At 44.3% G+C, this 26,802-nt stretch overlaps 4 protein-coding genes across 6 annotated transcripts in view; 2 read left to right on the top strand and 2 right to left on the bottom strand.

The window, feature by feature from the left end:
- The window catches only part of LOC106611663 (large neutral amino acids transporter small subunit 3), a 35,688-nt gene extending 30,798 nt beyond the window's left edge, over positions 1 to 4,890 (top strand). The window contains exons 12-15 of the mRNA XM_014212110.3: positions 2,350 to 2,479; positions 2,557 to 2,630; positions 2,715 to 2,838; positions 2,914 to 4,890. Coding sequence (XP_014067585.1) covers positions 2,350 to 2,479; positions 2,557 to 2,630; positions 2,715 to 2,838; positions 2,914 to 3,123 — 538 coding nt within the window. The 3' untranslated portion in view covers positions 3,124 to 4,890. The remainder of the gene's footprint in view (positions 1 to 2,349; positions 2,480 to 2,556; positions 2,631 to 2,714; positions 2,839 to 2,913) is intronic.
- Positions 4,891 to 5,137: 247 nt separating this feature from the next.
- md19b (Mediator of RNA polymerase II transcription subunit 19-B) lies at positions 5,138 to 9,887 on the bottom strand. Its single transcript, NM_001146654.1, is given in 6 exon segments — positions 5,138 to 5,513; positions 8,188 to 8,282; positions 8,424 to 8,520; positions 8,691 to 8,824; positions 8,996 to 9,118; positions 9,502 to 9,887. Coding segments are annotated over 6 exon segments (729 nt in total). The 5' UTR covers positions 9,722 to 9,887; the 3' UTR covers positions 5,138 to 5,453.
- Positions 9,888 to 11,943: 2,056 nt separating this feature from the next.
- On the top strand, positions 11,944 to 15,968 carry LOC106611665 (thioredoxin-related transmembrane protein 2-B). The gene is made up of 8 exons (XM_014212112.2): positions 11,944 to 12,251; positions 12,358 to 12,418; positions 13,021 to 13,134; positions 13,381 to 13,457; positions 14,312 to 14,418; positions 14,573 to 14,638; positions 14,816 to 14,945; positions 15,053 to 15,968. Exons 1-8 carry the CDS (start codon positions 12,063 to 12,065, stop codon positions 15,206 to 15,208), a joined length of 900 nt encoding a protein of 299 aa, XP_014067587.1. The 5' UTR covers positions 11,944 to 12,062; the 3' UTR covers positions 15,209 to 15,968.
- A 1,230-nt stretch (positions 15,969 to 17,198) lies between these two features.
- LOC106611662 (palmitoyltransferase ZDHHC5-B) lies at positions 17,199 to 26,444 on the bottom strand. 3 transcript variants are annotated; one of them, XM_014212104.3, is made up of 13 exons: positions 26,138 to 26,444; positions 24,198 to 24,295; positions 22,984 to 23,175; positions 22,772 to 22,893; positions 22,530 to 22,687; positions 22,157 to 22,329; positions 21,358 to 21,460; positions 21,154 to 21,245; positions 20,797 to 20,929; positions 20,579 to 20,687; positions 20,367 to 20,473; positions 18,899 to 19,851; positions 17,199 to 18,377 (listed from the first exon to the last, which is right to left on the bottom strand). In XM_014212104.3, exons 2-13 carry the CDS (start codon positions 24,218 to 24,220, stop codon positions 18,242 to 18,244), a joined length of 2,301 nt encoding a protein of 766 aa, XP_014067579.1. In that variant the 5' UTR covers positions 24,221 to 24,295; positions 26,138 to 26,444; the 3' UTR covers positions 17,199 to 18,241. The 3 variants fall into 3 exon arrangements, with proteins under 3 accessions (XP_014067579.1, XP_014067580.1, XP_014067583.1); XM_014212105.3 differs by lacking the exon at positions 26,138 to 26,444 and adding an exon at positions 25,648 to 26,131; XM_014212108.3 differs by lacking the exon at positions 24,198 to 24,295.
- Between the last annotated feature and the right edge of the window lie 358 nt (positions 26,445 to 26,802).

The following is a 26,802-nucleotide window of genomic DNA, read 5'->3' as shown; positions in this document are numbered from 1 at the left end:
GCCATGTACCGTCAAATCTTGGGTGAGAACCTCCTTCCCTCAGCCAGGGCATTGAAAATGGGTCGTGGATGGGTATTCCAGCGTGACAATGACCCAAAACACACGGCCAAGGCAACAAAGGAGTGGCTCAAAAAGAAGCACATTAAGGTCCTGGAGTGGCCTAGCCAGTCTCCAGACCTTAATCCCATAGAAAATCTGTGGAGGGAGCTGAAGGTTCGAGTTGCCAAACTCCTCAACCTTAATGACTTCGAGAAGATCTGCAAAGAGGAGTGGGACAAAATCCCTCCTGAGATGTGTGCAAACCTGGTGGCCAACTACAAGAAATGTCTGACCTCTGTGATTGCCAACAAGGGTTTTGCCACCAAGTACTAAGTCATGTTTTGCAGAGGGGTCAAATACTTATTTCCTTCATTAAAATGCAAATCAATTTATAACATTTTTGACATGCGTTTTTCTGGATTTTTTTGTTGTTATTCTATCTCTCACTGTTCAAATAAACCTACCATTAAAATTATAGACTGATAATTTCTTTGTCAGTGGGCAAACGTACAAACTCAGCAGGGGATCAAATACTTTTTTCCCTCACTGCATTTACGCCCGTATGTGGTTGTCATCTCTGTTGGAATCGCCGGTCCGTCTGTTGGAGAGTCAGTTCATCAGGGTCTCTGGTTAACTTCCCCAGAAGTCACAACGTCCTTCGTGGTTGTAGTTTTCTCCGCGGCTCTGGATTGTGTCTGTTGTAATGGATATGTCAGACGTACCATGTTCTTAGAATAGTTGTTTCGGCGGTTGTCGATATTCTCGTCCTAGACTTACCTAATTTCTAGCTGCAGACTAGTAATTTTACATCTAGGATTTGCTCTTATTCTGTAGTGATCGATTGTCCCAGAGTTTAACCATTTCCAGCCGTGTAGCCAAAACTACAGCCGTAATGTCTAATGGTCTATAGAATTGTAGCCATTCCAACGTGGGGACTCCATCCCGGCGTTCTCTGACTTAATGTACATTTTGTAGGAAGTGACCACTGATTTGGTTAACTTTATGAAAACCCATATTTTCTCATTTAGAAGGTTAATATCACATTACATATTTTCATAAATAGTTTAATCACATACATTTCACAATATTTAGATGTTAACCTGACAGCTGGGAAATGTACACTTCAAGAGGTACAGTTGTGTGCGTTTCCTGTACTTCATGAGATCACCAAATGAAACACACTTGTCATGACTGTCCCTTAAGTGTCCACGGACCAGTCCCACATTCTCAACAATAGAAATATTGTTTAATTATTCAAACTTTTGATGTTCAAGGGTGTCTCTGTGTTCTCACAGTTTACATTCCTACCTTGAACAGTACAGAGCATTGGGGGCAGCGTATTGTATTAGCGCCATAAAACGGCAGACTTCCCGCTCTGAGTAAGAGTGAGAGAGAGAGAGAGAACACGAACTGTAACCTGATCGTCATGACACTCCTTTCAAAACACCGCTCAGGATCACGGCTCGCTACCACAACTCGGCACAGAGAGCAGTGTGATGTTTAAATACAAAACGTACAAAGTAGTAACAGCGACTTAATAGGGAATTAGTGACACAACAATCAATGGCAATAGCATGATAAATACACAAAATGATAAACATCAAGTGCATTCCTCTGAACAGGTAGCCTACACATTCAATATAATACAAATATTACTAGAAAATAATGAAGCTAATTAAAATGGTCTACCTCTTCTGGCCAGGGAGAACACCAGTACTCGCACGCACCTGAAAAACAAAGCAATGTGCGCTCTAAACAGTTGACTGACAAAAGAAAACAATGACAAATCAACGGATAAATCTAATGCATTGGAATGAAAATCTATACGTAAAGGAGCACAGCTGAGGCCAAAATTCAGCACTACTGAGTGGACAGCACTGCGGTCTAGCCAGCTATAGAATTGTACCATCCGAACAGCACTCCGCCTGGCCTGGATGACAAGTGCAGCCCTTTAGAAATAAATGGTTTCCACCATGACAGAGAGGGGGGTGTTAGTTTCAATTGGAAGCTTTTATTTGAATATTTAAACACCTGTAAAACATTTACCACTGCATTTTAAACAAATAGGAGACTGGTAAAATTATCATTATTTAGAGATACCCCCCAAGTTTGACTTTTTTTTTGCGTTCAGGGGAGCTGAGCACCCCTGGATCCCCAGTAATTTGCAGCCTGAGAGAGGGGGGACGGGGGGAAAAAGGCATAATGGGAACTCTGTGGAAAAATAGAATGAGGACAGGGACAAAAGGAAAGAGGCTAAATGGATATAAGAGGTGAGGTTGATGCCTTTTGTCCCTGTCCAATCCCACACAGACCAACAGACGGGCCGACGAGAGACAAAAAGATCCAGAAAATCACCAATGCCATGAGAGCCTTCATCTTCACCAATCTGCTACTGCTGGTGTTCGGAGTGTGTTGTCTGATAGACAACCTGCCGCTCCAGGTACACACACACTAATGACATACTGTATCAGACAAACTCACAGAAATACCCAAAGGTCAACATTCTCTCTCCTGTAGATCCTGACCTTCATCCTCCACACCATGGTCAGAGGGTTCATCCACTCTTGCTGTGGAGGCCTGTATGCTGCCGTGTAAGTTCTCATCGTCATCATGCAACTATGGTCACCATCTTTTAAATACAGAATTTGACTTGAGGAATCCTTTCTCTCCCTCAGGTACCCCTCTAATCACTTTGGTACTCTGACTGGGCTGCAGTCGATGATCAGTGCTGTGGTGGCCCTGCTGCAGCAGCCCCTCTTCATCATCATGGTGGGATCCCTGCACGGAGACCCCTACTGGGTGAGTCAGTTATCCATACAAGGCTTTTTAACCCCTCACTGGTCGTCTAACTTCCCATATCTCGTCACCCATCAGATCAACCTGGGCATGATCCTCTTTTCATTGGGTGGCTTCCTGTTGCCTGGATACCTATTCTACCATCGCAGACACCTGATCCAGGACAAGGAGGCTCGAGAAAAGAATGGCATTGGCCAGGAGAGAGAGGGTCTCAACCACTCAGATCACAAAGGCCTCAAACACCATAGCAACGGTCTAGCACAGGAAGTGGTTCCTGCGCAATGCTAAGGATTGTGGGAACTGTAGGATTTTTTTTTGTGTCAGTGTCCATGGTTATCCACAAAATCAGCAACGTTTTTTTCCATTGTTAGGATTATTGCTGTTTTTGTTGACTAAACCATTTTTTTTTTAATCATAATCCACACATTTGTCTCGATAAGGAGAAGTTGTGTCGTCAATATTTTATGCTGTTTATTTTAGTTTCTGGGTTCAGTTCAGAATATCCAAATGACTTGTTAAAAAGCCACAACACTTTTCACTGGTCACAAGCAGACACTCGTATGTCCGTGTTGCTAAGCCAAAACTTGTAAGGTACTTGAAAGACCCTTCAGTGGTGTGTTAATCCTTTAGTATGACTCAACCCATGCAGACGAACACACACACACAAACACAACACCAAATAATGATATTCAGATATGAATTGTGCAACCTGCTGAAACAAAAAAAAGTCATTCATGATAGTGTCTGCTTGTAAATCAAATACACTGGGTGTCATATATAAAAAAAGGAATCAAAATGACATTAAGTGTGAATTAACACAGTAAGGTAGTGATACGTTTTACTAGGAAGCTTGGGAAAACCAAAGCCATGCACACTTCACCCAGCCATGAGTAATGCTTCAATTTGCTGTACCAAATATAACGCCAATACTTTTTCTATTGCAATATTTTTATCACATTAACATGCATACAGACTGACTGTAGAGACACTGACTACCTCTTCTATCCCCCAACTGTCTTTCTTCAATCAAGACCCATCTGTGTGTGGTGTGGAGATTTGACTTTTCATCGGTCAGTTTATCATCCATGAAATACGTAGATATTCTATGCCTAGATTGAAGAAGTGGAGTTAATCGGTCATCCTCCACTGAACATACAATTCAGATGTTTTTAAATAGGAAAACATGAACTTGTGACACTTGACCCCCAAAAGCATAGACTTTTTAAAAGTAGATCCATAGAATGGTAGTGTCCACTGTGTCATACTGTTACAGCTTTGTGCACAGTAATGAACTTGTGTGTGTAAATATGTATTTAAGTGTCTTTTTGTACCTTTTAGCTGCATATGTGTTAAAAAAGGGAAGTTGTGTGTTATTGTTAGCAGATGTATTCATTGTAGTGCCATGAATATAACTACGTCTGATGAAGATTGTGTTTTTGCTGTGTACTCTACCCGGTTACAGAGCTCATGTATTTTGTAGGGCCAGGAGTTTTTCCTACCCACATATCCTGACCAGGGAAAACTGTGCCCTACGTATACACAAAGCTCTGGCCTATGGAGACCGTTTTTGTAAATATAACTTTTTTTTTCTCTTGTGCATATGTAACAAAACACTATTGGCTGAGAAGACACCAATGTTCTCAATATAGTCTGATGCATTTATATTATGCAGTTTCTATTATGCAACTGTTAATGTGAATCATTAGTATATAGTGGGGAAGGGGGGGGGGGATTGAAAGTGGTTTTTTGTATTAACTCAGTGCCTTGCCTGACCTCAGTACATAGACTTGAATGTAAATCGACAGGAAAAGACGAACCAAACTTCACCTAGGAAACCAAATCCATGTTGGGAGCCGTTCTAGTCATATTTCAATATGTACAGCACCTTTCCTCAGGGGCATGTAGCTATGCCAAAATGTATTGTATCTAATCCCCTCCCCATCATGCTCCTGTTTATAGCTTTTGTGTGTCAGAAGTGATATGCATCATTTTTTTCTGCCATGTCTCATTTGGGGACTAAAACCAGCTTTAAGTATAAACATATGTAAGAAACTGTCCTGTGACTGTGTTTTGATATCCCTGACAATCTTCCAAGTTAGTACTATATTCATATTAGAAATGAAAATGTTGAATGGATGTTTTCAGATTGTAAACACGCCGGTGCATATTCCTGACTTCGCTAGTTCCCCTTTACCTGTAGAAGAGTCCTGTTACCAAGACTGAAACAGCATATCACTAAAGGCAACCCTTGAGGCGTCAGGGAGAAAACCATGCCACAGACAAAGAGGATCAACGCAGCATGGACAAAAATCAGCGTTTATTGGAATATAATGTGGTCAGAAAATATCACAACCAAATGAAAAAGGGGAACATAATATACACTCATTCAGAATATCAGTGGCCTTCCGTCTCTCATCCTCAAACAATATTACACTGCTGACATCCAATCTACCACACACACACACTGACGACACATACATAGACTGTCTTTCCCCTCCCTGTCACACAAGCATTATCTCTTGTATCTAAATACATACTCTCCTAAACATTTCCTGATTCTTCTAAACACACTCGTACCAGCTTCTCTCTCAAAAAAACACACACTTGTTGTCTCTGGTCTATCGGAGGCTGTTGGGCTGAGAGCCAGCCAGGCCAGGGTGGTCCGGACTGTGGCGGTTCTGTAAGGACAGACAGAAATACTATAGAAAAAGTGCCGATCCATAACCATTGGCTTCAACTCCAATAACCTCCCTCTGAACTCGTATCCCCGTTTTGTTTATGTTCCCCTGTATGCGCTCGTTGGATGCAATATGGAGATTTCAGCCATTTTTCTGCAGATTTCAGTCCATTATGTTTTTATTGGGACAGTAAGTTTTCCCCACATGCAACACACGTTGACCACACAAATGTTGATGTATAGCCAGCAATATGTTAAGTTAGCTAACTCAAAAGGGTAGACAGCTAGCGTTTAGTCTCTCAAACTTGGGTCAATTATTTTGCTAGCATACCGCATGTTTTCTGATTTAGAGCCACAGCTTGCAGTCATGTGATTTGCTAAGATCAAATAATGATAAATATGTTATTATTTAGTCGACTGTTTGCGCGATAGGCTGTCGGTCGACCGAAATGTATTTAGTTGAGCAGTAGCAAAAAAATCTATTTAAAATACAAATCATGGTGTACAAGACTCCTGTCTGATGGAGTAATCCATTGTGGAGGCCGTGGGGATGGCACAGTCAATCAGTCTAAGACGTGCTACTGAAATTGTATATGATTATATTAAGTAGGAACAATGGTGCAACACTAATAAAAATATTATTTTATAACAGATGTGCTTTCTCCCACGTTGGATAGCAGTTGCTGTCCGCGGTTCTGAAACATCAGTGCGCTGTTGAATTTGTGCCTTTTCCTAGAACACGTTGCTACGTGTATAACAGCAAAGTTAATCAGCATATTGGTGTTGAGAACAATGCGGCGGAGGCAACGATGGAATGAGGAGACAAGAAAACAGCCCTTGCCTTACTGTCTTAGAAAAGTGAAGAGAGGAAACCAACTTAAGTCTATAATCAATAGCCTAACTTAAATGTGCCTGGCTTTATAAATCATCCATATAGTGTCTGTTTTTAATCATTGCTATGCTGTAATAAGCTTTTTTTCGTTAGACCAGCATCTCTGGTATTAAATATAATGTATTTAGTGCTGTTTAAACTGTTCCAAATTGTCCATTTAAAAAAATTATAATAATAACCACCCTCCTTTTTTCTTGATCTCCTTATGTTATTACTATTATCATGATCATAATAATAATAATAAGTAATGCCATTATCATTAGTAGGCTTATTATAAACTGGGAGTCCTGAATGCTGATTGGCTGACAGCCGTGTTATATCAGACCGTATACCATGGGTATGACAAAAATAGGTATTTTTACTGTTCTAATTACGTTGTTAACCAGTTCATAATAGCAATAAGGCACCTCGGGTGTTTGTGGTATATGGCCAATATACCACGGTTAAGGGTTGTATCCAGACACTCTGCGTTGTGCCTAAGAACAGCATTTAGCTGTGGTATATTGGCCATATACCACACCTCCTCGTGCCTTATTGCTTAAGTATATCAGCCTTGTATAACCACCATCAAGCTGTAGGCCTATGAGCACATCCTGTTTAGTCTTAATACCGTAACTTACTTAGGCCTATATTTCAATACTTATATAGGCTACTGTCTCAATAATTTATTCATTCATGTCATCACACAGCATACGAGTCATTCATGATGTGAAATGCAATCAAGCATTTTTTTGTTTTTAAATAAAATAAAGCGACCATTGAATAATTTGTGTAAACAATAAATAGGCCTAAACCGTTCCATTTTGGAAATTGCATTCACAAATGAATGCTACTGTTTTTAGTCTTTGCTGTAATAAAGGATTTACATGTTTTTTTTAATTAGTTACAGACTCTTTGGTACGCTTATACATTTATTTAGTGTTGTTAACATTGTTCTAAACGGTCAGAAAAATGATATTGTAATCTAACAGCACCTGTTTGGCCCACACAGGCCTAATATGCACGCAGCGCTTGCGCCATAGCTTATTTTTCCTGATCTCCAGTATTTTCCACAACTAGTAACATTTATCCCACACATCTGTCTTCCCCTTTACCTCCTGCACACAGTAAACATTCCCCCGTTTCCAGTTTGTCAGGTCCTCTGCATCCATTTTGCTGTCACACGTGTTGCGGCGTTCAGGGTTTGTTATAACCAATTTATTGACGTGATTATGATGTGCTATAGGTCAGGCTCTATTGGTCACGTGCATGCGAAGCATAGATGTGTCACGTAAAGAGAATGTTTATCCTAAACAAATGAGGGATTTCGGAGGAACATAACTTTTCAGTCAGAAGTGACTAATTATGTTGCAGCTTCAGCAACACAGACGGCGCTATACACACAGTTGATGTTCTGTGGTGGTCACTGCAGCAGGGAGACACAACGGGTGCTAGTCACTCGCTGTCTCCAGTCATTTGTGTGTCTCAATTATTTCATCATACAGTTTGCTTAAAACATCAGACAAGCTCAGTGTATATAGTCGATTTAATTAAAATACATAGGTTGTGTCAATGTATGGAAAAAATACATGTTTTAAAACCGGTGGAAAGAACAGACGACTCTTGATAGACAAAGGTTTTTTCTTTTTTTTGTTGGGGAAAGCCCTAGTTCACTCCCACATTTGAGTTGTTGTTCCAGGCGTATATGAGCAATTAGCCCCGGGACAAGGTTGCAGGCTTATAGGCCTCCTATATACCAACTTCGGTGCAAGAGATGGAGAAAGGGTCAGGGCAGCAGTCTTACCTTCTTCTTTTTCTTGTCTTTCTTTTTCTTCTTGCGGTCAGGGTCATCATCCCTTTTCTTCTTCTTCTTCTTGGGGTCAGAGTCTGAGGGCGTCTCTGTGAAGACAGAAGGGTTTCAAAGGCTGATGGGATGGTTGTGTGTGTGTGTGTGTGTGTGTGTGTGTGTGTGTGTGTGTGTGTGTGTGTGTGTGTGTGTGTGTGTGTGTGTGTGTGTGTGTGTGTGTACACATGCGTTACCTTGCGGTATGGGATCCTGTGGTCGGTTGTGTTTGTGCTTATGCTTGCTCTTCTTCTTAGGAGGCTGGATGTGCATCAGTCGGTACTGCTCCGGTAGCTGGAACACCGACACACAGAGTAGATAATGTCTTAACATCATCGTTAACAGTATAGAAATGATACGGAGGCCTAGTGTTGGATGAATAAAGTACCCTAAAAATTAGAGTATTGTGGTCAAAGGAAGGTGTGTGTGTGTGTGTGTGTGTGTGTGTGTCTCTCTCTCTCTACCGGTCCGGTGTGCAGTCTGAAGCCGGTGAGGCTGGCTCCGGTCAGAGGGCTGAAGGAGTTGCCACACACTGGAGGCTTCTCTATCAGAGAGCGCAACGAACTGCCATCCTGGGTACCAGGCCAGTCTATCATACCTACAGACACAGGAAAGAGGGAAAAGAGAGAATTTGTTAGTCAGAGAAAAGGGAGAGATGGGGAAGAGGCAAGTGAGGTGGGATACTCAGCGGGATGGGTCCACAGAAATCACTTACAGACAGACACACACACACACACAGACATAGTAAAGGTGATGAATGGTAGTTCACCTGGTAACTCTGGCAGGAAGTTGCTGAGCTTCTCCTTGACTTTCTTGCCACAGAACTTGTTGTAAGCGTGTTCCAGGTTGTAATGGGTGATGAGGTTGGTATTGCCCGTAAGCTCATTGCCCACTGTGAGGCAAATTTTTTAAATACACTGTCAATGCAGTAACAAGATCCAGAGTTTGTCCACACGGACGTCAATGTACCATACTACTAGGGTCCAGACTCCAGAGGGAGTAACTTGTGATGGCTAATGTAGGAAGTGCACTTCGAAATTGATATAGCAATATAACACACACACACACACACACACACACACACACACACACCAGATTAACGTTCTACTCGCAGCTGGGCTCTTAGCCAATAGCCAGCTAGCTCAGAAAGGCTAACGTTAGTTAATGTTATTATTAGAAAATAACCTAAGGGGCTAGCTAAAAATCACTTCAAATCCTCCACTCGGGTACGAATAAACATATTACGTAGTGCCCACACTGAAATGTTAACTGTACCTGGTAGTTCTCGCAGTAAATAAAAAGGTTCGTTCATGGCTCCCGGCTTCCGTAGAGCAGGCCCCTCATCCCCGAGCTGAGGTGGCATCTGGGCCGCCATCGGGACTTGGTTTGGCGGCAGAGGGGGTGGTGGATTTCCCGGTCCAAATCCCAGAGACGATGATCGAGGAGGTCCCTGAGCATCATTTTGCCCATACAGAGTTGAAAACATTTCCGTCATATCTATTGCGAGTAATACATTTAAATAACTAATAAATCGATGTCTTCCTAAAGCGATACGGTTAGTTTTGTACACATGTGACTACAGACGATAATCTGACAACAAACGCTTAATTCGTCTCTACTCCTTTGTGGTAGTTGCATACTGTCAATGCATATTTTCCATTGGAGAAGTACCGTAATACCAGGAATATATTGGCCGACCAAATTTGTACTGACGATGGCCGAACCCCCCACTACAAAAGTGTACGTTTCTAACGTTCATCAAGTATACTTGATTGATTAAGCACTCTAGCTACTAAATGAAGGCAAATGTGTTTTTTATTGGGTGTTTATTTAATGACAAAAACAGAGCACAAAGCACAGAATAAAACAGAACTGGTATACTAAGTACAAAACTGTAACATGTTAAGGTTCAAATTGGTCAAAGCCTAGTGGTTAGAGCGGAAGACACATTTCAGTTGAAGGCATTCAGTTGTACAAGTAACTAGGTATCCCCCTTTCCAATCTGCTTTAGTACAGGGCTGTACTCAGGGTCATCAAAGGTCGCAGGTGGGCAGAGGGAGGAAGAGAGCATCTGGAACTCGCTAAAGATGCAGGAATTGACAAAAACAGACAGTGAAAAAAAATTCCTTCAAATATGTTCCTACAGTAGGCCCAGGCTAGTCTCTATGGACGCAGACTAATGAAAATATGTGTGTTACAATCACCATTGTATAGCAGGGGCAGCCTCGACAGCCTAATCTTCATAACATCTGTTCTTTTTTGACAGCTAAACCAAAGCCAAAGTGTACACCTACTCATTTATTCCATTCCATTTACAACTCATTGGATCTGGGCGGAGCACAATTGGCCCAGTGTCGTCCGGGTTAGGCCGTCATTGTAAATGATTTGCCTAGTTCAATAAAGTTTAAATAAAATGTGGGCACCAATGCATCATGATTCTCTCTCACTCATGTAATGGGGTGAAATCATACTGGATAAACTCACCCCACAGCTTGAAATGACACCAATGAACTGGATCCTTTTCAGGGGCCCAACTGCTTTGCATGCTGTCAATCGGGCGGTCAAATGTGTTTGTGAAGGCGTAGGACCCAGGTTCAATCCCAGTCAGAGGCAAGTTGAGGGAGGAAGTGAAGCTGCCAAGCGAGCACAGTGACGCCGGTTACACTCACCTTCCACAGCTGTTGCAATGCGTTGTTCGGTCTGGGTGATTCCTTCCCTGCCCGCCTGCACCCTCTGAGCCAGCACAGCGTTCTCCTGCTAAATCTTCTTCAGCTCCCTCCGCAGCTACGCCTCCTGCTTCAAGTAGTAAGGCATCACAAAACTACACAGGTCCTGCTCAGGCACTCCACTGAGAAGCCTGAGGGGACACGAGGTGGAGTAGGACGAAGAGAAGTGCCCCTGGACACTGATCTAAGGTCCGACTTTACAAGGTGAAAACACCTACAGGACAATCCAAGATGGAGGAAGACACTAGGTACGGCAGCATACAGACACAAACAAAGAGGCCAACATCTTCTATGGTGGCAGACAGTGACTAACCATGCTGGGTCTTGGCTGTTCTCAGCAGCTTCTTCTAGCTTGTTCAGCTGATCCAGTTTGCACTGTAGCTCCCCCTCATCGATCAGTTTGTTGATGTTGGTGCCCAACCTGTAAAGTCCTCTGTAAATATTGTCTTAACTGCTTATGGATGTTCTCTGTCACCTGCGGGTTCTTCTTATAGAACGGATTGAACGTGTGGCCAAATCTGTGAAAACTGACGACACATTCAGACAGATTTAACTTTAGCTAGTTTCCCAAGGGTGAAAAAAAAAAATTCAGCTCAACGTGATGTATGGCCAAATGTATTATTCATAGAATATGTACCTGGCATCGGATGTAAACTTCTCTAGGCTCTTCTCCGTGACTTTGCTGAACAACAGTTGCCTGTTCCTCTGGGGGTTCGGGTCCGCCTGACCGGTGAGAATCATTTCCACGACTGAGACGAAACATCTCCTGTCACATTACTACACTGATCCTGTACGTTATCTCGTGTACTTTTAGCAACTGTGTGTGTTGTTTCACCAATTTCCTCGATATTTAAAAAAAAAAAACGTTGTTTATGTTTTAGAGTACCCGCTCGAAACGACCGTCTACGGAACGACAACAGGTACAAAACAAGGTTTTGGCTTTTCTGTCAGTGTCCGCATGCGCAGTCAAGTGTCATATGTCGCGCTCATTCACGTTGCGCAATCTTTGGTTGAACGCTTGGTGCTTCAGCTGTCACCACTGAGGTATAATAAGAACGGCTGTCACTGTGCTCAACCCCCTTTCTTTCTCTTCTCTCATGCTGAGGGAACATGGGGTTGATCACCGGAGTTATTGCTTTCTTTTACCACTTACCTCAAATATACAAATGGCTCTTCAAGCCTTATTACATCTTGTCTATATTGATGTCCTCCGCATTCCTCATACTTCGCAAGTGTCCGGGACTTTGCGAAAACCTCAACACAGAACGGGAGGACGGGAACCCATGCGACTTTGACTGGGTCAGTGTCGGGGTAGAGTTGCTCTTGAGCTAAATCCTGTGGGGTTTATTGTTACCGTAAATGTTGCAATACCTGTATGTAATATTATGGGGCCTATGTCTTACAGAGAGAAGTGGAGATTCTTATGTTTCTCAGTGCGATTGTCATGATGAAGAACAGAAGAGCCAGTAGGTGCAGAATGAAACACAAATACACACACACAGGTTTGGCCATGTAGCAGGGGTGAGCCCACTGTTGTCACTGAAAATCTCTCAGTGGTTTACAGTATAAACAGTAAACATCAGAACAAACACATACACTGTTATTTCAATTTTCCCAACAAACCCGGTCCCTCACATCTTGTAAACCATCTCCTGAGATTACAGCACTCCCAAGGTTCATCTGCTTGTTCATTGGCTCTTGACAATGTGTTTGCTTTGTAAACATGAGAATACAGTTGTGAGGGGGGTACTGTTTATTTTGTTAACTCCTCCTACCCCCCCTTCCGCTCTTTTCTATCCTTGAGTCTTATTATTGCTCTCTGTACTATCTCCCTCCCCCTGTCACTCTATTCACCCCCCCAGTCTCTCCCTCCCCCGTCACTCTATTCATCCCCCCAGTCTCTCTTACCCCTCTCTCTCTCTACTCCTTCACCCAGTCTCTCCCTCCCCCCTTTCTCTATTCATCCCCCCAGTTTTTCGTACCCCCCTCTCTCGCTACTCCTTCCCCCAGTCTCCCCCCCCCCCTCTGTTTCTCTGTCATGAACCCTAACCTTTCTCCTGTTCTCCAGTCACATTAGAGCAGCATGCAGGGAACCTGTTTATGTTCAGTAAGGTGGCCAACGTCATCCTCTTCTTCAGGCTGGACATCAGACTGGGCATCTTCTACTTCGCTCTGTGTATTGGTGAGCTGCTTGTCACACTGCCCTTCATGTCACTGCTGTCAGTCAGTTAATATGCATTATAACTAGTGACCAGAGGAAGTTGGTGCTTGCTTCAGGGATTGATTTGCACTTTGACTTTACTGTCGAAAGCAACCAGTCTGTCTGTGCTCTGTGAGTGAATTTGACAGCATGGGTTAGGAGTTAGGGTTAGTACCAAGTATACATTCTACAATGTCAAGAATGTTTCTGTTTCCTTTCCTGTCCAAGCATTCGTCATGACCTGCAAACCGCCACTCTACATGGGCCCAGAGTACATCAAGTACTTCAGTGAAAAGACCATAGACGTAAGTGGGTTGATCCAAGACTTGAGATGTGACATGACAGCCATGAGTGTGAAGACGAGACGCCATACTGTAGGCTGTTGAGTCTAGTTAACTGAGTGTGAAGACGAGACACCATACTGTAGGCTGTTGAGTCTAGTTAACTGAGTGTGAAGACGAGACACCATACTGTAGGCTGTTGAGTCTAGTTAACTGAGTGTGAAGACGAGACGCCATACTGTAGGCTGTTGAGTCTAGTTAACTGAGTGTGAAGACGAGACGCCATACTGTAGGCTGTTGAGTCTAGTTAACTGAGTGTGAAGACGAGACACCATACTGTAGGCTGTTGAGTCTAGTTAACTGAGTGTGAAGACGAGACACCATACTGTAGGCTGTTGAGTCTAGTTAACTGAGTGTGAAGACGAGACACCATACTGTAGGCTGTTGAGTCTAGTTAACTGAGTGTGAAGACGAGACACCATACTGTAGGCTGTTGAGTCTAGTTAACTGAGTGTGAAGACGAGACACCATACTGTAGGCTGTTGAGTCTAGTTAACTGAGTGTGAAGACGAGACACCATACTGTAGGCTGTTGTGTCTAGTTAACTGAGTGTGAAGACGAGACACCATACTGTAGGCTGTTGAGTCTAGTTAACTGAGACTCTCATTACCATATTACTGACTGTAAGTGAGCATTAGATTTTGTTTATTTACAACAGGCTAAGTGTTGCTAATACATGTTCTACTGCTCTAGTATCCTTGCTTGCCAGCCTAGTGACAATACTATTAGTAGGGAGACACCTGGCTGGGAACCAGACTACTGATACAGTGATTGTGATCTACTCAGGTAATCTGATCTGGTCTAATCCCATTGGACAGGAGGAGCTGAATCATGATAGTCGCGTGACGTGGATCGTTGAGTTCTATGCAAACTGGTCTCCCGAGTGTCAGTCCTTCGCCCCCGTCTTTGCCGACCTTTCCCTCAAGTTAGTATTCTTGGTGTTTCCTCTTTCGCTCCATCTCTCTTCTATCTGCGTGACTTCACCCCTCCTCTACTCTTCCTCCAGTGAAACACATCTTTCTAATGTTGTTGTGTTAACTAAACATGGCTGTCTCTTGTTCTTTTCCTCTGTTATGCAGGTATAACTGTGCAGGACTGCGGTTTGGGAAGATAGACGCTGGCCGGTACGGAGAGGTGGCTCAGAGGTAAGACTTTCCCTCTGATGTTGGTAGTGTCTCTTACAAACTACATTTTCACCAGAATGCAAAAAAATGTCATTTACATTGACATGCAGTCTACAGTCTTACAGTCTGTCTAGAAGTCAGATGAGAAGGGACCACCTATTTCTATAGTCTTGACACTTTTTCTGCCCATCTCTGCAGGTACAAGGTTAGCACCTCCCCTCTGGCCAAGCAGCTCCCCTCATTGGTGCTTTTCCAGTCAGGGCGGGAGGTCATGAGACGTCCAATGGTGGACAATAAGTGTCGAGCAGTGTCCTGGACTTTCAGCGAGGTGTGTGTTGTGTGGGAATCACTAATCTGTGTGTGCGCCATACTTTTTTGAAGTGTGTGAATGGCTTTGGGTCCCCACTCACACACCCGTGTCTCATTCTGTTCTAGGAGAACATCATCCGCGAGTTCAACCTGAACGAGCTCTACGAGGCGTCAAAGAAGATAAAGAAGGGTCGTGGCGAGGACAACCCCTTACTACCAGAGGGCAGCGAAGAGCCTCAACCTGAACCTGACACCCCAGCAGAGAGCAAGAAAAACCAGTAGCGACGAAGGGAGAACAGGGTTGCACTACCAGTTCACTGCTAGTCAATCTGCCTGTGTCTGTTATATCGCTGTTGTATTATCAGACTACCAGTATTCAAGTTCATTCAAGACTTGGGGCAGAATGAGCCATCTAAAACAGAAACATCTAACCGTCCTAATTATTGATGCCTTAAAAAGGTCCAATGCAGCAGTTCAATAGATTACGATTATTCTGCGCAACAATTAAGTACCTAAATTGTGATCAATTTAAAACAAAATGGTAGAAAACAAATAGAAATTTCTCAAGCAAGAATTTTGCTCAGACTTTCTGGGAGCGGTTTGAGTGGGGAAGGGAAAACGAGTTATTGTAAGAGGTTGGGAATTAAATTTACCACATGATGTCACCATGGAAGGCCAGAACTCCCTCCCATCAAAACAGGCTGAAATTACAGGAATTCTTTTCAAACAGCTCCTACACTAAAAGGGCATTAACATTATTTTCACAATATTATTCCAACCTCAGTGTGGAAAAATATATAAAACACAGGAAAATCAAGTTTGATTGCACTGGGCCTTTAAATGATTTAAATGAAAATGCCTTACACTACCATCTCACTCATTCATCCATATTAGTTATTCTGTGACTTTCAGTTCACTTGGTTTTTTTCATGTCCTGCTGCTTTTTGGGTCATATTTTTCAACACCAAAGAATGAATTCAAACTGACAGTTTATAGGCTATAATCTGTTCTGCCAAAAGTTAAATAAAACTTTTCAACGCTCCGACAGCCCCATACGCTCTTGGCTGATCTTTGATTGAAGACAGACCCGTTTTTCCGTCAGGTTGACCTTTTATTCTGAGAAGACACCTTAAACTTTTAAGGCCATTTTGGAAATGTCTTCTACATATTCATCAGAAATATTTCCGACACTCTCCATTCAGCATAGCCCACAACAATAGCAGCATTCTTATTTACTCACGTATATTCTGTTGTTCAAAGCCCCCTTCCCCACCAGGAGAAAGTAAGACTCTCTCTAGCCCTGTATGTTTGACTGCTTGTACTCATATCAACCAGGTGTGCATTTGACGAGGATATTCTCACACACACACTGGGAGTGCATTCAACACAACACACAATCACACCTACTGTACACATGGCGAGGGGGGGGGGTTAGGGTTGCATACAAACACTGACTGTGGCCACACTGCTGTGTGATTGGTTGATAGTTTGTGTGCTTCAGAATTCCCTGAACATAAAACGTGCTACATTCAGCTAGCTTTGACAATCCAACTATGTAGTGGGCTTGGATTAAACATACCACCTTCTCCTCTCAACCACACACTCCTGTTTCTGACTGTGCCTTCCTAAACATATTCATGTGCAAAATGTTAACTGTACCATAAAGAGATAAAAAAACAGAAAGCAGATAAGGAAATCAAGAGGCCAGAACGTCAACAAAACCAATTAAAATATAAAATTCTTACCTGGTTATAGTTGTAAGAAATACTTTAAAATATATGTAAAAAAAACCGCTTTGTTTTACTACGAATGGTCTCAAGGCAAAAACTGATCAAAACAGTCCTCAATTTCAAACCAACCCTGACATCTGTCCCCTCCTAGACATGTCATACATCTATGAACAAAGAAAAGTTACTACAGCATACCTATATTTATATCACCCCCCAGAATTTGATATGTTGGAATTTTCCAATTATATTAGAATCTAAGGACAAGGCACTATGATAGGGATGTGGTCTCTGGGTAGAAGTTTCCCCTTCTGGGAATACATTTAGAATCAGCTTCCCCTCCTTTAGTGCCTTAACAATTAGGGGCAAAAGGCCTCAATGTGTAGGGGCAACTTCTTCCAATTCCTGGATATAGAGATTGGTTTGGAATTGTGTTCAGAACTCAAAGGTTTTCCTGTCCAGTAAAATAAATATGCCCCCTCACACTCTTAACATGTTTGGCTGACCATCCTTAAAGTTTTTCTAGCACTGATTGACAGACAAAATGACAGGCAAATCATTTAAAAGCTTCGAAGAGAGATTTCACATAATGTATCAATAATAAACATTTCTAGTGGACATTCCATGAAGAGGCTTGTACTGTATTTATGATTCAGAATAAACATTTTCTATGTGGCTTTCAACATCCTCAGTGACAGGCCTCTTCAGCTGGCCGTCATATAGGATCACCAATCTCTTTGGATGAGAACTGCAGCGAGCTCTATGACTGGCTGATACAGCCATCAATCAAAACAAGCAATTAGTCTAACTCACATTCTTAGTCATTGACAAACCCCAAAACGCTATCTCCAGCATCTGAACAATTGACCCAATAATTCTTAAAGATTCTTTAGGCATTTATATATATATATATATATATAAAAAACAAAAAAACAAAAGCTTTATAAAACTCAAATGAAACTGTGTTTGCAGGGGTTGAGGCATCATCTCTGCAGTCTGAATATTCGCTGCAGACTAATTACATTAGTGACTACTGTGGAGTGGTGATCCATTGTGATTGGTCCATCCATTTGAATGGGACAGGAAGTCTTGAACCACTGAGCGCCACAATTGGTCACCAGTCCATATGCGCCCTCTCAGGCTCCATACCGATTGGCTCAAATACCCTCCTTTCCAGGATTACATTTTATCGGATAAATTCTCCATGTACTAACGTACCGAAATAAATCATCTTTGTATATATGCGTTATAGAGTTTAGTACCCAGCTGTCAGAACAAGGTTCCTGTTATACAGTCTATGGCTCACAGACTGCGGAGAGGTTGACCCATTCCATTACTGATCAACATTCAGAGTTTCACTTCAGTCGCCATTTGATCCAATATAAATGATCGTCAGTAAAAGATGGCCAGTGTCATTATAAAGATACTAAGGTCATTGAAGTACCACTTCTATTCCACTATCCACTCCATATTGACCAAGAACAGAGGATAGTCCTTTCATTGTGTGTGTGCACGTGAGTGAATAACCATCTCCATAGTCTCCTCAGAGTAAGAGCACTGGAATCTGTCCAGTGGAACAATCTTCTTTCTATCGTCGGCTGGGGCGGATGTCTGGCACTCCAACCGATATCTCATAGGTGGTCCCTCCAACGCCAGTCACTTTTTTCACCCCCCCAACTGGTTTGGATGTGCTGTGATTGGCCAAGCCTGGGCGAGAGGTGGATCTGATTGGATAGCCGTTAAGGATGTAGATGGGGGTAACAGAGGGAGGAGTGAGAAGAAGAGGTGAGTAGATCCGATTCATAAATAGACTAATAGAACAGGCCTTACGATAAGGTTACAAGAGCAGAAAGATCATTGAAAAGGAGGAAAAAGGACACAGAAATAGACAGAGTGAGAAAACAGTAGCATGCTAAACTGCTCATGCTAACAAACACAATCACTCCTGTTTCACACACCTAAACACATACTTGCATGCCTCTATATCAAGTAGACAGACTACAGATACAAACATCTATCCTACTACACAGTTATTTATACCCGTGCATGGTTTTGATCCAACTTTAAAAAGACAGACTCCTCATAGACAGGCAAACACACACACACACAAAATCCAGCAGAAACGGACTGACATCAAGAGGAAAAGGAAGACTCACACAGATCAGGGAGGAAGAGGGCTCATATAGATCAATCAGGGAGGAAGAGGATGAAGAGTAGCAGGCTCGTGGCTCAGATCTCTACTCACTGTGGAGCCTGGGTCACTCCGACTCCGCCCTCTCCCGACAAACTGCCTCCTCCCATTGGCCGAGCCTTGTGCTGGAGCCCTGCCTCCCCGGTGTAGGAGGGGGACTTCCCTAGGGAGGGGCCTCTGGGCGGGGGAGACACAGGGGGGTCTGGGGAACAGGCATGCGGGGAGGAGGGGGAGGGCTGTTCAGAGACGGGAGGAAGGGGACGAATGGAGGAGGTGGCACGGAAGTGTGGGTGTCTGGAGTCCTGGTGGAGGAGGTGGTGCTGTGTCTCGGGGTGGGCAGCGTGTGGGGGATTCGGCGGGGGAGGGCTGACGGCGCGGAGGTATGCCCTGTTGGGGGAGGAGAAAGAGGCAGAGCCCTGGAGCAGCTGGCCCTCTCTCTGCTGGGCCATCTGTGCTGAGAGGAAGGGTGAGGTGTACCCCTGCAAGGGAACGTCCCTGACCCCGAGGGGCGGCGAGGAGGTCATCGTCGGGGGAAACGCTGCAGGGGCATGGGGCTTCTGTGGGGACAGCTCGTGAGCGGCCGACTCAAACTCGGGGCTCTCGGACGGCGTCAGCAGGCTGTCGTAGGACAGGCTGCCGTTCTGAGGTGTCTGATTGGCCAGGCTCTTGTAGCTGGTGTCGGTGGTGCCCTCTGATTGGAGCGTGCCCAGCGTATTATGGTGTGTGTGGGCAGAGCGCATGCTGGAGGAGTGAGAGCCACCGGTGGACAGGACCAGAGAGGAGGGGTAGGAAGTGTACGACCGCCCCCCTAGGGAGTACCCGGAGATGCCCCCCGCAACCTCCCCACCCGTCCCACTGGACCCCCCGGGGCCCTCGCCCCTCTCCCCTCCACGTGCCGCCAAACCAATTACCGACCCCCCATCCAGGCTGCTGGGCTCAGACCGATAGCTGGGCTGGCGACTTGACTGGAGAATGGAGGGAGAGTCCAGACTGTCCCCACGAATCATCTGGAGAGCGAGAGAGACAGAGAGGCAAGGAGAACAGTAAGAGGTAGAATGAAGAGAGGGAGGGAGGGTGGAAACGTATGTTCCAAAAGGGATTACTTTGAGGGGACATTCCTCAACAGAAGACAACAGACGTTTCTACAGAGAGCCAGCAAGACGGAGGACTACTGGGTGTGTGTGGGTCATGATCAAGACCACTAACATCAGCACCACAGGAACAAACACCTAAGATGATACAAGCATTGAAGTAGATGAAGTCGAGCACAAACCTTTTCACAGAGATTCACGACCCACACAGAGATAACAGACTTACTCATCAAATCGATGGCCACTGAGCGATCAATTCAAAGTAAAAGAGAGGGGGATGGAGTTCAGCACAAAGGAAAGAAGGGACAGGACCTGAGAGAGGGGTCTGTCAGAAATCTCTGCTCGTACCACATGGATGCCCTCGGCTTAATCCTTCTACAGGTGATCTATCAACTGATTTGACCTCTTGTTTAACGTGTGTACACGTGTACCTTGTTTGGGTGCGTCAGAGCTGTGTGGTTCCTCTGTGGGCTGCTATAGGCCGGCCGGTACTTGTACATAGAGGGAGTGGACGGGCCTTCAGACAGCAGGCTGCTTTCTGAGGGAAAAAATTAAATACCTAGATATAAAAAAACAGTGTTACAAACTAGACAGCACGTCTGTGTGGGATACTTGAGCTAGTGTGTGTGCGCTCACTGCTCACCCTCGGTGTCCGCGCGGGGCAGGCCAGGGTAGCGGACCTCCGGTTTGGGAGCAGGTGAAGGCTCTGCATCTGCTGACTGGCTCTCCATCTGCTCTAAACTGCTCTTAGACTGACAGGGACAGGAAAGGGACAAGACTGTTCATACGACACAAATGAGAGCGAGAGCTGCATCTGTGAAAACCCCTGTATGTTAGATCTGTTTGTGTGTGTGTGTGTACCCGGGTGCTGTGGTGGTCGTTCTGGATGCCGTTGTCCAGGACTTTGGCCTCTAGCTGCGCCTCGGAGAGAGGAGGGCGGAGAAAGGGAGGCTGCACCTCCACTGTCTGCTTGCCCCGCCACCGCCCCACGTACCTGACAGATGGGAAAACACATGAATGACCCTGAAACTTTCCACTGAAACACACTAACTTCATACTCCATTACACACACACACATACACATATATATAGTCAGATACTTTACTTAGTTAACAACCATAACTCTTAAGCCACACAGTTGTTCCTTATGGGCTTGTTCAACAAGAAGCTGGAACAGCAGAGGAAAACAGGAGGAATGAAGGAGAGACGGTCACTAACCTGGGAGCCTGAGAGCTACAGAGCACGTGTGAGACGTTCCTCAGGCAGCCATTGGTGAAAGGGTTAACCCCGCCCCTAAACTTCCCTGTGACCTGAGAGAGCGAGGCAGAGAGGCAGAGAGACAGAGAGAGAATGAATCCATTTTTAGATAATCTGGATCACGTCGGGCCTCTCAGAGGAGCACACCCAGATAGACAGACGTACCTGCTCGTTAGTGGTCCTACCCCGAGCTACCAGTACCATGTGGAAACCAGTAAGACCTGCTACTGGGATGAAGAACAGGCCAGCTGTACACATCGTAGCCATACTGGGAACACACAGTCAAGGACACAACCTAAATCAGCGCAACAACAAGACTGTGTGTGTGTCTATGGTCGTGTCTACACTTGATACTAACATGTGACTTCTGTTATCAGAATAGGAAGATCGCATTGAAAAGTCACTTTGTGGTCTGATTGTGTTCTGATCTGTCTGACCACTTCAGGAGCTGGTCAGGGATGCATTGTGTGTGGATTTCTCCTCAGTCTGGACACAATCAGGCTACCGAAAGCATATAGAGTGGGCGATGTCATCGGCGCTCCTCCCACAAGACTCCAGAAAAATGGGGTTTTGGGACCGAGAGGCACCTTTTCATTATAACGTTGGAGGAAATACGTTCCTAGCGTGTGAGGAACATGTTTGCTGGCCTCATAAATGCTAACCAGCTAGCTAATATGCTAACCCGTCTTGCTAGCTAACAGAGGTTAGCCGGCTAGTTAGCTACAGTAGTTAGCTACTGCCATCAGTTGCTGTTGCGTTATCATATTTAGCCTATTCCACCGTTTGTAGAATGCATACTGGAAATTGAATATAGCGCGGGAAAAGGGAATCTGGACAAACTGTGGACACATTTAAAATGTAGGTGTAGATGCATGACGAGTTCAGAAATCCTTGATCAGAACTCCATGATCAGAACACTAAAGCTGCATGAACTGTCAAGTCTAGACACGGCCTATAAGGATACGTGACAGAGGAGTGAACACTGTCCAGCTGGTGCTGGTGCTGGAGGATGTACAGCAGGCCGAAGCCAAACACACCCATGATGTGGATCGTCAGGGACAACAGGAACAGGAAGAAGTGACGGTAGTTCCTGCGCCCAATACAGTTGTTCACCCACGGGCAGTGGTGGTCAAAGTCCTGCCAGGTCACACACACGTCAAACGGTCACAAAAGGGTCAAGAAATAAGACAACAACAAAAATACCAATGAAATAACTGATGTTTTGCTAATATTTCTACTGCTGCCTCTGACAACTTATTACAACACAGTTGTCACCTGTCATACCGCGTGTAGTGTTAGCAAAGTGGCAGTCTGGAGTAGTGTGTGGGTGTGTTTACCTCCACACAGTTGTCACACACAGAGCAGTGTGAGCAGCGGGGCGGTCTGTAGAAACGGCAGCTGGAACACCACTTCATCCGGACCTGAATGCCCTTAACCTCCACCGTTTTATATAGCGGAGCGCGGAAATCATCCTCTTTATCCTCATCCTCTTCCGCTGTGAAGACACACACACACACACACACACTGAAACACTTTCTTTACACCTAAGAGATGCGTCTCTAACACACACTCTGCTTACCTCTGGGAAAGACCCCTGGGTCCATAAAGGTGGCCATGCAGAAGTTGGCGAGGGTGAAGAGGAAGACCACAGCGTTATAGATGGGAATGACGGAGGAAACATGCTCTGACAACCACGGACACCTGGAGGGAGAAAGGGATGGGGTGAGAGACAGATATTTTATATGGAATTCAGTGTGTGTGTGTGTGTGTGTGTGTGTGTGTGTCACTCACGTGAAGCAGAAGAAGAGCGTGGTGGAGCCGACCAGGAAAGAGGTGGCCGCAGAGACGGGAACGTAGCGACTGGGTCGGAACGGGCAGGGGGGAGAGGAGGCGGGGCCACCCACCTCCCCACCTAGTCGCCCACTACTGAACCCCGGCATCAGAGGGAGGGAGAGAGGAGGGAGCGAGGTAGAAGAGGTATATCTAAAGAGAAGGATGTTGGAAAGGTCAGAGGGAAGACCTCAGTGTCCGTATGGGATAAGGGGGCATGATGGTAGATGGGAAGGGTCTTAGGTAGCAGAAATAATATTATTACAGAAAGCAGCCATTTGGGAGAAACATCTTAAGAAAGGTAGCCAGATATTTGCACTTCAGCCACTAAAACCACTTAAACTAAAACGCTTATTTTATAGTAAAGTCTACACCTTTGTTTGCATATGTGTAGATCTTTGCAGGTATATCTACAGCTAGCTAGATAGCTAGCTATACATTTTATATCTTTTGAAAACAAAACTATACAATATTATACAAAAATAATTGCAACTTTTATAAATATTTCTGTATGGCTTTCATGTAACCTTATTTGGTGCAACAATATACATAAACCAACCAAATCTTTCCTGTCTACTGCAACAAAGACCCACAAGCACAAACACTTCCTGACCTGGTGAGACAACAAACAAACCCTAACCCTCCACAGGGAGGAAAAACTACATCTATCACTACTATTTACAAACTCTCTTGTAGGGGGGGGGGGGGGGGGGGGGCAGAAATGAGGAGGTAGTAGCAGGACTGCCTGTAAAACAACAGAACAGAGGTGTCTAGCAGAGCAGTGACCATCCACTGAACTCTGGTCTTGTACAAGGTGTATCTAGGCACTGAGTGTGTGTGTGAGGCAATGTGATTGCGTGAGACAGAGAAAAGTGTGACAGAATGCTTGCAAAGGAGAGAGTTCCCAGGGTCTATATTCTGGGGAGGCAGCAGCAGTTGGGACAAAACAAAAGAAATCTAAAGCTGCCCAGTAAGAATCCAAGCCCACATGCAGCTTTAAAAAAATAAAAAAGCCTGTATACAAAAGCTCTCAAATCTTGTATACACTATTCAGTGCTCTGTCAGTCTAAGAGAGCGTTCATATCCACAGGTGAGATCAGTCTTGTTGGATCAATTCGCTGTTTTTCTAGTCTTTGTAACAGTGCAGGTAAAACCCCTCCCATCTCTGAAACCACCGTAGACACGCCTGCTTTCCCATGATGCCACAGCAGAAAGAAGAAGCCACTCAGACAACTGCAGGTCTTCTCAGTCCTGTGTTCTATCACACCACCTCCTGAAACATAGGGAAACAGAGAGCACGTTACACAACTACTAGATTACATCAATAGCATTAACCAACACCACAAGCTTCAACTATTAGTATTTACACACACAAAGTCACTAACACGAATGCCGCCATGAACAACATATTGTTGCAAGGTGTGACAATAACATGTTCTTTACATAGCTAGTTGTTGCACGCCACAGAAGTGTGTGTATGTCTAGGGAGTGGCAGGTTGTGTGTTGAAACCAGACAATTTTGTCAACTGTACTCCATCTTCATTTCCCAGTACTGACTAATGAGGTCAAAACGGGTCTCTCTCTCACACACACACGTATTCAGAAATATACAACAGCACCCTCATCCACACAGATCTCACGTAACACCTGCGGGGAAAGTCCTGTTCCGTTAGAACACTGAAAACAGTTCTAAGGCAATGGTGGAACCTGAGCATTAGAACACAGTTCTACTACAACCTTCAACAACCTAGCTAGCTACTCTACACACCCCCCATCTATGACAGAGGCGCACAAAAGTACATACCGGTACAATCAACACCACCTGACATACAAATATTCTGTAGATAATATATTTAAAGCAAACACGACATATCTTATTAGCACCAAAACAAGCCTAGCCTTCTCTACACGGACCGTGTCTACAAACAGGCTGTAGGAGGTTGTGTGACCTACTGTTAGCAGACGACTAATCATCTCCATGCAGCACACACATTAAATCCCCCTGATTTAAATGGCTGTTAATCCTGAAATATCCCCGTTCAGCAAACGTTACCCTGCCTTTGCCACTGTCACGTTAGCTTCCAAACATTATGTCTGTTGGTGACGAGTCTGACAGCCAGCACTTCACTTCTATCAAGTCTGCTAACTCAAACTAGAAAGTATCCGATTGCATGCTCCATCGTCGATGCGAAAAACAGCTAGTCAGCCAACCATGTTCTGCAGGATGTTAGGTATGTAGGTATGTAGTTAGCTAGCTACATAGGCATTGTAATTGTGTCCCAATGAATCTGTGCATGTACGTTTATTTTACGCCTGCTACGATGGGTTAGTGTACATGTGACAAAATTAAAAGACAAGACGATAATTACTACGCATTCTGAGAGCTGTTGGGACTCGAAAGTTACGTGAAACTGCAACCCCCAGTAAAAAAGAAAGTGACCTAGCCTAACGTTACTCCTTAGTCCAAGGACCTTATATGTTGTTAAGGCGAATTGGCTCTGGAAGCCAAAACAGCCAAATACTCCATCTAAACGTGAATCGATTCTCAATTGAGGTACGGTTCTAGAAACACAAATCCCTCTCATATCACATTAAAACAATTACACAAATGTAAAATACACTTACTGTAGCGGTTTAACAGTTGCAGCGGACAGTATTTTTCAGTGACAACATGTTTGTGTCGTTTGTCTTCCGTTAACACAGGTGTTCGGATTCGCAGATAGTGTTTGTTTACGCAGACAGCTAACGTTAACATGGAAATATGGCCGTGTGGGAACAATTTAACCTTTTGTTTGGAAAATATTTATCTTTGATATTAAAGACAAGGTCACTATGCTTGCAAAATCGTACCGCAAGCGAATCGTTTTCATGTTCAGACCGAGTGTCGTTACAAAATACTCCCCCGCACAGAAGACGCCTTCGTCCAATGACTCGTTATGTGTAATGTAATAATGAAACAGAGTCCTGATCAAGGAATAAATGTTAGCTAACTAGCTAGCCAAACCAGGGCAAGTTTGTCGCGACGACCTGTGTTTGATCACCGCTTGAGACAGTAGAACTATACTATCAGTTACTTGAATATTGGGGAAAGCAGTTCACCAAAAACTGGGCATACCTGACATCCAGGGCTGATGTTTTCAAGTTCTTAATATTTGGGTGAGTTTCGAGTCCCGAGGCTAGTTAGCTACTAGCTAGGCCAATGGGGGAGTTATTTTACGCTGGCCCGTGTTGAACCGGGCAAAAGCCCATCACGGCATCCGGAGGAGCGCCCTTCTCAAATCGAACAGTAATCGAGCATGGTGCATCGTCCAGAAATATCATTTTCCATAAAATAAATGTTTCAAATTTCTAACTAGTTTTCATTTGGAAGAAAGATTTAACAATCACTTTTGCATGGGAAACATAATCCTAATAATTACTAAACGCGCTTAATTACATCACTTTTGTTTGAGCCGACCCCCGTTGGACAGAGCGGGTCACCTGGCGCCAGCTCGGTTTCAAATCGAATGCAATCAACTTTCAACCGGTGCAAAACACACCTGCGCCCGGGCGAGATTAATCGAACCCCCTCAATGTTGGCACGACACGCCCTCGCTCCTTTAGGTGGGTCGTTTTGTCCAATCAGTGATTGAGATTAGCGTCATTCCCACAAATCTCTTGGCCTTCGCGGGTGAGTCAGTATGTGTATGAGGGACAACATTTGAAAGCTTTCAACATGCCAGAGGTCGCTCAGGATAGTGGTCTGTTATCTAAAGCAGGTTACAGCTTCTGAACAAAGAG

The sequence above is a fragment of the Salmo salar genome, chromosome 09 (genome assembly GCF_965601325.2).
Source record: "Salmo salar chromosome 09, fSalSal1, whole genome shotgun sequence".
In the NCBI taxonomy this organism is placed as follows: Eukaryota; Metazoa; Chordata; class Actinopteri; order Salmoniformes; family Salmonidae; genus Salmo; species Salmo salar.
Note: the sequence above shows the minus strand (reverse complement) of the source record. Positions and strands in the feature narration are given on the sequence as shown.

Bases quoted from the DNA above. Each gene is read 5' to 3' on its own strand.
- LOC106611662 (XM_014212104.3), bottom strand. From the start codon at position 24,220: ATGGGAAAGCAGGCGTGTCTACG. The intron at 21,246-21,357 runs GTACGTCTGTCT...TCGCTCTCTCAG, and splicing joins GTAGGACCACTAACGAGCAG to GTCACAGGGAAGTTTAGGGG. The intron at 20,688-20,796 runs GTACACACACAC...TGTCCCTGTCAG, and splicing joins ACGACCACCACAGCACCCGG to TCTAAGAGCAGTTTAGAGCA.
- LOC106611665 (XM_014212112.2), top strand. From the start codon at position 12,063: ATGGGGTTGATCACCGGAGTTATTGCTTTCTTTTACCACTTACCTCAA. The intron at 12,419-13,020 runs GTAGGTGCAGAA...CCTGTTCTCCAG, and splicing joins GATGAAGAACAGAAGAGCCA to TCACATTAGAGCAGCATGCA. The intron at 13,135-13,380 runs GTGAGCTGCTTG...TTCCTGTCCAAG, and splicing joins CTACTTCGCTCTGTGTATTG to CATTCGTCATGACCTGCAAA.